The 10777-nt window shown below is 40.2% G+C and overlaps 1 protein-coding gene and 1 non-coding gene across 2 annotated transcripts; both read right to left on the bottom strand.

Moving 5' to 3' along the window:
• Nucleotides 1–825: 825 nt before the first annotated feature.
• Nucleotides 826–6784, bottom strand: nop56 (NOP56 ribonucleoprotein homolog). The gene is made up of 12 exons (XM_053479180.1): nt 6687–6784; nt 5889–5978; nt 5001–5115; nt 4630–4791; nt 4253–4451; nt 3498–3685; nt 3143–3294; nt 2951–3051; nt 2510–2658; nt 2031–2152; nt 1656–1817; nt 826–1429 (listed from the first exon to the last, which is right to left on the bottom strand). Exons 1-12 carry the CDS (start codon nt 6687–6689, stop codon nt 1205–1207), a joined length of 1668 nt encoding a protein of 555 aa, XP_053335155.1. The 5' UTR covers nt 6690–6784; the 3' UTR covers nt 826–1204.
• LOC128508115 (small nucleolar RNA SNORD57) lies at nt 1906–1977 on the bottom strand. Its single transcript, XR_008355874.1, has one exon. It is a non-coding gene; the product is annotated as a small nucleolar RNA SNORD57 (small nucleolar RNA).
• Nucleotides 6785–10777: the final 3993 nt, after the last annotated feature.

Raw genomic sequence — 10777 nt, 5'->3', positions numbered from 1 at the left:
GAATTTTTTTTTTATGGCAAGTAGATTCTTGAACATCTGACCTACTGGCATTATAAAAGAAAAAAAAGGAACTGAAGAAAAACAATTTATACATTTGGATCCAACTCAGTTGGTTTATCTGGTGGTTGCAGTGATGCTTATAAATGCTCTATACATTTAATCACTCGTTCTTAAAATCCTATCTATGCTCATGGGAATCTCAGACAGAAAACACTGCTATAAAATAATTAAGAATTGATTTGTATAAACACCTTGTGACATCACTCTAAATAGACCTCTTGGTTAAATTCTATGACATACAGTATGTCTCTTATGCTAGACCTGCAATTAAAGTTTACCACACATTTAATTAGCATTCTCCAGGCTTGCATAAACATTTAACACAATTTCAAGGCAATAAGTATGTTTTTAGTCTTTCGGCTGCTCCCGGCAAGGGGTCGCCACAGCGAATATCCAGCCCGCAACTTGGCACAGGTTTTACGCCGGATGCCCTTCCTAATGAAACCCTCCCACATTTTATCCAGGTTTGGGATCAGCATTGGCTGGCAAGCGAAACACCTACCACTCTGAAGGAAATAAGTATATCCTCCCAATAAAAGCATTTATTTCAACAATTCCCTTCTACCATGCACTTCATGTATTTTAACTTCCAAATCATTGTCTAGTTATTTACTATAAAAATAATCTTAGTCTAAAAACACAGTAACAATTCCTTTAGTTTGACATCCCCCTACTGGTGGCTTTTAACATTACACCCATATCAGCATTCTCAACCGAAGAATTATTCTACGAGAGTCAAGCCACCTTAAAGAAGCACACATCAAGAACTTTTTGTTCCCATTTTAGGTATAGGAAATTTATTTGTCTAAAAACTTTGTACAAGACATTAACCACTGAGCTGCAGTGGTCCTTACACTCAGACCCATTACAAGCATAGACAGATTTACATAACAGAAGCCTATTTTCATCATGAAGCATTTACTAATTTTTTTGGTTAGACATGGAACATTCACAGTAAGCATGGACAATACAACAGCTGAGAGGTACACTGAAACTGGCAGATTGTTTAATTTGAACTCAAGACACAGCACTCATTCATAGATTCTCAAAGAAAAAAAACTGAAACATGATTTCTTGTCCAGAAACCCAATCATAAACTGTACAGTATATATATAAAAAAAGGTAATTGTTAAAGGACGGATTCCTATTCATCATCTGCCTTCTTTTTCTTTTTCTTCTTTTTCTTCTCAGTCTGCTCAGGTTCAGGAGCCTCATTTATCTCTGGCTCAGGTTCAACAGCCTCGCTTTTTCGTTTCTTTTTCTTAGGAGCTGCTTCTTCCGTACCATTTGTTGTCACATCTTCCTCCTCCTCCTTCACTTCTGACTTCTTTTTCTTCTTCTTCTTGCCTGTCACTTCATCTCCGTTTTCCTTCAAATAGACAAATCATATACGTCAGACAAACCCAAAACACAACCATCCTACTAAAAAGTCTGTTCTGCTCACTTCAGTGATCAGACCCACTGTGAGGGGCCCATCAATGGTTCGGAGCAGTTTTTCTCTGGCATGGCCTATGCTGAGACAGTACCGTGTTGAGATCCTGCCTCTAGTCTGGTCATGCAGTCTCGTTTACAGTGGGAATAAACGGCTGACTTACTTGTGTCTCAGCATCGTTGTTAGATTTGGTTTTCTTAGCTTCAACCACTTCCTCCTCCTCTTCACCTGTGGCAAGAGCTTCTAGTTGTCTCTTTTCACGCTTCTTTTTCTTCTTTTCTTTCTTGTCAAGTTTGCGCTTGATTTCTGCAGCCACTTCACCAGCCTACAAAGAAAAATATATTCTCAATAACTTAAACAAAACAAAGAAAAAAACTTTTTAAGTTAAGTCTTTAGAATTGTTGTGCTGTGCAGTGTCAGGCTCATTAAATCAGTTTTTCACCTCCACATTAGAGTCAGGGTAAAAAAAAAAGTCATCATTCACAGCACGGACACCAAAAAAATAAAAAATAAATAGCGACTTCTACCGTAAACTAACCTGTACAACTGCCTCTTTCATGACATCCAGGTTCTTCCTTGGCGTCTCACCGGTCTCGTAAAAGGCTAACCGTTCTTCCACCTGGTCTCGCAGTTTATCTCCGAACACGTTCGTAGGGACGTCTGGAAAGATCAATTGACGAGTTAGCAATAGACTGGGTTAAGTATACACAACTAATTTTGTGCGTCTGAATTTGCTCAGTTTCATTTTTCAACATCCACTCCTGAAAGGGTGGAATACTGTTGACGAAAAATAATGACATCATAGCAAGTCAGGATGACAACCAGCGATGGGTATGAGACGTCAACAGACTGAACAACTAAGTTCAAGCTGTACTTTAGTGGTATTCGTCTAATAGAACTGTCTATAGATTTTTCGGAAAGATGTACACTGTATTAAATATCAAAATCGATAACCGATAGAGAATTCCTAGAAGTACCCATCCCGAGTTATTGTTTCCCTGAGAAAGGGATTCTCACCGGCGAAACAGTCGATCCGAGACGCAATCGTGCACTTATTAGCGAGGTACCGGGAGATGCGGCCCTTATTCTTGGCAGCAGCGCGGCCGATGAACGTGGAATGGAAAATCAGACCGTACTTCGGGGTGTTTCCTCTCGTCTTTAGCGCCCTGGATTTAGGAAACAAGTTAATGGCAAACTACACATTGAAACACCATGCTTTAAAAACAATTAAATCTGAACAGCACCCAAGACACAGTGGCCACACAGGCAACAAACTATACTGCAACTACCTCTCAGAGCCCAGGGGTGGCTGCTCAGACTGGGGGGTTAGCACGAGAAAGAGAGTGGGATCACTTTTGGTGTGTCTAAGCACACTCAAATCAACCACTGCGCCTGTGCCCCTGCCCTGCCATCACTGCGGCCACCTGAAACCCCAGCAGGGACGGGGAGCCCCAGTACCTGAACAGGGCCTTTTCTGCTCCGAGGATCTGCACTGTAGACGCTGGATACTTGGCCAGATTAGTAAGGCTTCCCGCGTGGGAGATGAGACGTGCACCAACCTGAAAGCAAACATAGCGAGCCAGCGCATTAAAAGATTGTTTGAGAGTTGATCAGTAACAGAATACGATTCTAAAGTGAGTAATAACCTACCACGTCACCGATGAGGGCCGACAGATTGGGGGCCACCTGCGACATTTTGGAGCGCAGGTACTCCTGCAGCTCCTGTCTGTAAGCAGTGAGTGACACGACTCTGTTTGAGAAACTCTCAATGTTGATCAGGTCGATGGGGGAGATATCCATTCCTGTGAGGAAGCAACAAAATTAAACTTGTTAGCAGTGTTTCTCAGCATCTCTACAACTTCCTAAGCCTGCTCGGATGTTCAGTGAAATGATGAGCTGTCATCATGTAAATTCAGTGGATTGACAGATTATATAAACATCATGACATCCGGGTTAAAGGAACTCCCTAAAAAAAAAAAAAAAAAAGCAGCCATAAATGTCTCACCCATAGAACTGCGTGACGCTTCCAGGATGGCCTGGGCTTTGGCGCTGTCCATCGTGATCTCCTCCAGAGGCTCCAGGCTCTCCTCACTCAGCTCCTTTCTGTTCCCGATAAACTTGGCCAGCTTGCAGTATGTGGCATTTTCGCTTACTATCTTTATCAGCTCGGGAAAGTGGTAGCCGTACCACTCACTGAACACAAAACAAGATTTGGTGAGGGTGTGTTAAAACTAATAAAGCTGATTATACCACATTTGCAGAGATCAAGTAGGAAATCCAAACAAGGCTGGTTGTCTCCGCCCTCAGGTGGTGATCTGCCTCTCTGACAGATTTGAATGTGCCCAGGAACGGCATTTGGTATTCCTCCTCTTTCTATACAGCCAGCGCTCTAGGGGGCACTGTCTGTGGTAAGCATTGGGAGGGTGCTAGTCACACAACACCACAATGCGCGCACACACAAGCTTTTAATTATGAAATGTGTTTACATGCCAAAAACAAAAACTTATAACTGAACTAATCAAACAAAAACCTACAATTGGTTAGCGGTGGTTCATGGACAGTACAACCAATTAATGAATCCCTAAACCAAGAACCATTGTGGAGAAATAGCACACCACAATTAGTTTTCAAAATGTTAAATATTAGGTAGCCTTCTAAGTGTAAAACCAATTAGTACCTGGGCTCACACCATGCAGAGACAACCAGCTGAGCCCTGGATTAGTTCACCGGCGTAACACTGCCGCAAACTTATGGACATACCGGACACGCATAGAAAACGTGTTGATGTCCTTGTCCAGCTGATCAAGCAGGGCGATGGACTGGATAATCATGTTGTCAGCTCTGTTTACGTTAAACTTGACCTTAGCCCGGGAGTAACTGTGACCTAGACCAAGTTGTGCTTTGGATGCAGCCTGAGCTGTCAGGCCCTTGACGAGGGAGTGAAAGTGCAAGCGCACACCTAAGGAAAAAAATAAGACATCAGCACCAAACAAAGCAAGTGATAAGTCGTGCTTTTATAGTGTACGGCCAACTGTTCAGTTTTTCAGTATTACGCATCAGACGTCAGTGGATCTAGATACATCATTACAGTGACTGTACTCTTGCACCACCGTCAGGTTAACATCAATCCAACAAACCTCTGAGGATCTCCGCTACTACTCCTCCGGTCTGAACGGATGCACCCAGTTCCTCCTGAAGCGCTGCCCCGATCTTGCCATCCGCCACACCCAACACTGCCTTCTTCTTACCCGAAGGCAAGTTTGTCTCCAAAAACAGCTTGAGATCGGCATGAACAACTCCTAAGACAACCAAAAGTAAATGGTATTAATAGATATCTGATACAACCTTCCAATTTATCTGCTTTCAAGGTGGTTTTTTTTTTTTTGCTCAGGTGTTCAGTTAAATGAAAAGCTATCAGCACAAAGGCTCAGTGGATTGACAGATTATTAACACATCATGACATCTGAGCTACAAATAATTCTGAAATCTCAAGAAGTCAAAAATTCACCTTCTGAAATGGCATTTATGTTTTCCAGTGCCGTCTGAGCAGACTTAAAGGGGAAGAAAGCCGCGAGTTTCACCACGCTGTTGAACTTCCCGATGTTCAGGACGCTTTCTTCCACCTTAATGGGAAAAAACAGCTTTTACTACAGTTGTCAAGTTCAGAAAATCTTTGTTAGCTCTGATTATTATAGTCTAAAACAAGAAGTCAATTTGAGATCAGATAAATTCAACACAGACTAAGATGTTGAGTGAATACTGGACTTTTTTGGGAAGTTGTTTAAACAACTCATAGCAGAAATCTTAAAATTCTCAATAGCCACCAGTCCTGTACCCAAAACACAAATCACTTTATATGCTTTAATTTTGGCCCAAATTAGCACAACGAAGTGCAAAGATTGACATATTACACATCTGACTTAATGTGTTGAAAATAAAGTCAGTATATATGTGTATATACACACACACTATATATACACTGCGTATAGTGGACAAATGCACCTGCTAAAATTTCAGCAATTTTTTTTTAATCGTTAGGGTTTTTGGTATGTTAACATTCCGGACATGGGGAATTCCTGAAATGATAATGTGTTGCGATTATAGTATCATGGTTTTATAAACGTCGCAATTTTTTACGTTGATCATGGGAAGGGGGACTTTTTACCACTCTGGATGCAAAATATGTACATTTAAATGTTATTTTTAGTCTATTTCTTGTGAATTGTCACAAAACAATCGTGGCACAAAACTGAATCGACTTTCCCCACCCTCTCTCTCAAGAACGTCTTATATAATCTGATTTCCTACTTGTTGAAATGTTCCTGAGCAAAATAAACTACACTACATAAATAGCAGTGAACCAAATGAGACGTGGGTGCTGTGGATGTTGGCTAACCTGCGGCAGCAGCATGCCGATCTCCTCCACCTCCTTCACGGCGAACAGCGCGTATCCGGCTGCATGCTCAAACAACACGTGTAGCAGCACCTACAAAGACAATGAAGAAGATCAACATCTCACAATATCATCATGGAAGGAAAGTAAAAAAAAATAAAATAATAAATTTAAATATATATATATATATATATATATATATATATATATATTAACACCAACGACGTAGACAGGAAACTCCACGTGGTGTGTAAACTGCTTTTTAACTCATTACTGCAGCTAAAGTGAGCCGAAATCAGAGCACGTGTTTCTCCAGCGCTGCTATTGCGCATGTCTTTCCTTACTCGTCAACTTGATTTAATTAAGCACCAAAACTGAATATATATTTTAAAACCCCCACAAATGTCTTATTTAAAAAAAAAAAAAAAAAAAATTCCCCCAGAAGATAACTTTAAAGCTTGCCAGGGTAAGTAAGGCCCAAACATATCAAGCATGCACTGCAAGGCTTATTTCAATACATATACCTAAAAAACAAAGTTTTACTACTAAAGAAGCACACGAAATGCTTTTTAGTAAATATTAACTTGAGTTAAAAGTGAAAACAGCGCTACATTCCAAACACACAGGCCTAGACTAGATTGAGCTAACTAGCCTCCTAGCTAACTAACTGTACAAGTTAACTTAAACCCGGAATATTTATAACCAATATTAGCTAAACATTGCTGTTAGTACATTTAAACACTAAAATCATATTCTTATGCGATAAATCTTGCATTTTTGTGTAAAATAAAGAAGCCTCACCATGGTTGAGATTGCTTTGGTGCGCCACGCGCTCTTCTCTCTCTGCAGCTCTAACGGAAAAGAAACTCCACCACGCGCTCATGCACGCTAGCCGCGTGAACCTCTTTACTCATTCTCGCGAGATGAGAATTAAAAACGGTGACGTCAGCTCAGGTTGTGCACCCTCCTCCCTCTGACTCTTGGTGTCGCTGTTTTTCCTGTTTTTCGTTTTCTTTATTATTTGTTTTACTTCAAGAAATACTATAGTGCAGTGGTTCCCAAACTTTTTGCTGTGTGCACCCCTTTCTAATATTTGACACCGATCAAGCACCCCTTTGATTAAACTCCACCTTTTCTAACTACGATAACTAAAAACACATTTTTTCTATATATTAGAAAATATCAACATTTCAGTTTTGAATAAAAACATTGCTTCCTACTTTTTTAGTGAGATGGATGGGCCTGCATTTTTGCACACAGATCATAAAAATTTGGTTCAATGGATGACAGTTTTGCCCTCAAATCATTCTCAGCATCTAGTCTTTGTCGATGTTTGGTTTTCAACAATGTCAGTGCAGAAAAGCCAGCCTCGCATAAGTATGTGGTTGCAAAGGGCATCAACACTTTCAATGCCTGTTTTGACAATCCTGGATACTCCACCGCTGCTGAAGCCCAGAAATCCACGAGTGACTTGTTTTTAAAAAGTATGTTGTGTCTCCCATCAGGTGATAACTCCAGTAATTGTTCTTGCTCTTGAAATGAGAGATGTGGGATTGAAGGAGTGACATCAAAAGGATTCCGAATCCATACCTTAGACTGGTGCATGGAGGGGAAGTAAGTCCTAAGATTTTGGCTGAGCTGGTTGAGATGTTCAGGCCTTTGACATGAGTACTAAGTGCAGCTTCCTGGCATTGCAAAAATTCAGACAACAGTGGAAAGCACTCGGTGGAGTTTCCATTTATCCAGTTAGCCCAGAAGACTAGCTTTTTAATAAGTGCTTCAACTTTGTCCTGGGTGTTAAAAACGGTAGTACTAAGGCCCTGCAGACTTAAAAGTTCATTAAGAGTAGAAATTATGTCTGCTAAATACGCCAGCTTCTGAAGCCATCTTTCAAGAATGAAGACAGGTGAAACGGGTTATGAACAAAAAATTCCTGCACTTCACATCGGAGCTCAAAAATTCTTGACAAGACCTTCCCACGCGATAACCAGCGCACTTCTGTGTGCAGCAGAAGAGTTTTGTGCTCACTGCCCATTTTGTTGCATATTGTTAGGAAAATCGTGAATTTAATGGACGAGTTTTTTTGAAGTTGACGATTTTCACAACGTCATTAAGTACAGACAAAAGTTCATCTGGCATGTTTTTCGTCGCTAGAGCTTCTCAGTGGATGCTGGAGTGTACCCAGGAAACCGATGGTGCAACTTTTCGGATGAAAGCTACTGCTCCTTTGTGCCTTCCCGTCATTGATTTCGCCCTGTCTGTACAAATTCCAACGCAGCGCGCCCAGTCAATTTCGTTTATTCTGAAAAAGCTATCCATCAAATTAAAAATATCTTTCCCGGTTGAACGAGTGGCAAGGGGACGGCAAAACAAAAATTCTTCATGCACTGTGTTCTCAAATAAATAACGGACATAGACCAGAAGATTAGACAGATTTGCTACATCAGTAGACTGACAGGTAAACAGGTAAACAAAGATTTTTTCCAATTGTGTGGGGCATGCCTCTATTAGCTATGCGGTAACTCGCCAGATATGACGCCCTCTGAGCATTTTTAGAAACCCCTAAGCCAGAATGGGAGTGGATAATTTTTTTCTTCCTTTGCAGTTCCTCCAATTTTCCTTGAAAAAAACTTGCAGCCATGTCTTGTAAATTGCTGTGTCTTGTTTGTAAGTACCGAACCATATACGAGGGCTTAAGACTGCTATTAGCTAAAACCTCACCGCAGACTACACATTGCGGATTTGGATTTTCTGCATCTCCAATCCATGTAAACCCGAAACCAATGTTACTGTCGTTATATTAGCGTTTCTTACTTGACATTTTCTCACTTTCTAGTGTGGGCTTAATTCTCTTCATCAGTACATCTCTACTGGATTTCTCTGTTCCCGCCTGCGCCTCTTCAACTCGTTTGTTATCCTCCGAGTCCATATATTCAAGACCGCTGCACATCTCCATAGAAGAGGCCGATGTAGATGGTTCATCCCTACATCCCTACATCACTTGACTTCTTTAAAGTGCCAGTTTTTAACCAGGTGATCAATTTAGTAAGCGAAAAAAATTACGAATTATCACTTAGTGCCTGATATGAAATGTGAAAATGTGACGCAGACGTGAAACCGCGAGATGAGTAATGCATAGGTTGTAAATTGCATAGGTTGTAAATTACAATCTGTAATGCAATTTTTTTTTCTTTCTCTCAGTGAATTTCTTTTCTCTCAAAAATATGACATGTTAAGTTTCGCCCAAAAAATAATAAAAAAAATTTTTCCCGCCATTACAAACATTCTCTCGCGCACCCCTGGTGGTCAGACTGCGCACCCCAGTTTGGGAACCGCTGCTATAGTGCATTCATTTCGGAGATTTTCCATTATTCTTCCTATGTTAATAACATAGTTTAAACACATGTATGAACATGGATAAAATTATAGGAACGTGACTATAGAATTTGTTACAATTTAGCTAAACCAGTGTTTATATGTTTAAATGTCCTGCTTTAAACTTCTCCCCAAAATTGATCCCTGACCTGTCTGGTGTGTTCCTTGGACTTCATGATGCTGTGAATTTTCCTTCCACTTCACAATGATGTGCCACTTTGTGTTGGTCTATTACATAAAATGGCAATAAAATAAATTTTACGTGTGTGGTCATGTGGTCGGAACGTGACAAAATGTGGAACAGTTCAAGGGGTATACTTACTTTTGCAAGGTACTATAAAAAGATAGATAGATAGATAGATAGATAGATAGATAGATAGATCAAATATCAAATTTAAAGTCTACATGAAATTAGAATAGAAATACAGTGGCACGATGGCTTGCACCTCCAAGATTAGGGATCAATTCCTTCCTCCTCCCCATGCTTGGTGGGTTTCCTCTGAGTCCTTGGTTTCCTCCTACAATCCAAGGACATGCAGATTATGCTACTTGGCGTTCTTAAACTGCCCGAAGTGTGTGTACATGTATGTGCCCTGCAATGGATTGGCACGCAATTCAGAGTATACCCCACCTTGTGCCCTAAGCCCCCCCCGAGACCCTGTATACAGAATAAAGTGGTATAGACAATGAATGAGTGAGTGAGTGAGTAAAATAGAAATATATAAAAAAGTATAAATTAAACCGAATGTACAAATCTGCAGTATAAGAGGGTAAAGATATGACATGTAGGTATGACGGCAACAGTATGAGTGAATCATGAAGTATGGAATGAATTGATGCGTCTGTCCAAGTGCAACTTAGTCCTCAATTATGTGTAAACAAGAACTTGAGATGTGCAACATATAAGCCATGTGCAATTTGGTGAGTAATGGAATGTGCTCCAACACAGGTGTGATGGAAACAAAGTTCAAACAGTTCATACCAGTAGATACTAACATATATAATATGGTACACTATATACAAACATACCATATTACTGATTAGAAGGTTTGTGGTTCGAATCCTACTACTGTTGAGCTTTTAAGCAAAGCTTTTAACTGTCTCTGTTTCACGGATATGATATCATAGCTGACCCCAAGTTCATGCAAAAGATATAATTTAACAGTGATGGAAAAAGTATCTGGTTAGCACTGTTGCCTTGTACCTCTAGGTACTGGGTTCGATTCTCTGTGAGCATGGAGTTTGCATGTTCTTATGTAGACATGTAGATTAGGCTACGTAATTGGCGTTCTCAAATTGCCTATAGTGTGTGAATGTGTGTGAATATTGACTAGAGGTCCTATAACGGTTGTACAAAATAGGAATAAATACAATGGTCACCATTGGCCTGCACAGTTCCTAGTTGGACTACAGAGATTCTTAGATAAATGGATGGACAGATGGATATAAGATAATTATTATTATATAAGATAATTTTTTTTATGTGACACTAAAACAAAGTTAACAAACAACCTAAA

Source organism: Clarias gariepinus, chromosome 19, assembly GCF_024256425.1.
Source record: "Clarias gariepinus isolate MV-2021 ecotype Netherlands chromosome 19, CGAR_prim_01v2, whole genome shotgun sequence".
In the NCBI taxonomy this organism is placed as follows: domain Eukaryota; kingdom Metazoa; phylum Chordata; class Actinopteri; order Siluriformes; family Clariidae; genus Clarias; species Clarias gariepinus.
This window is presented reverse-complemented; position numbering and strand designations above follow the sequence as displayed.

What these genes read in the sequence shown, in the direction of transcription:
- nop56 (XM_053479180.1), bottom strand. An exon ending in CGGCCCTCATCGGTGACGTG is followed by an intron (nt 3,052 to 3,142) that starts GTAGGTTATTAC and finishes GTTTGCTTTCAG; the next exon opens with GTTGGTGCACGTCTCATCTC. An exon ending in TGAAAGAGGCAGTTGTACAG is followed by an intron (nt 1,818 to 2,030) that starts GTTAGTTTACGG and finishes TTTTCTTTGTAG; the next exon opens with GCTGGTGAAGTGGCTGCAGA.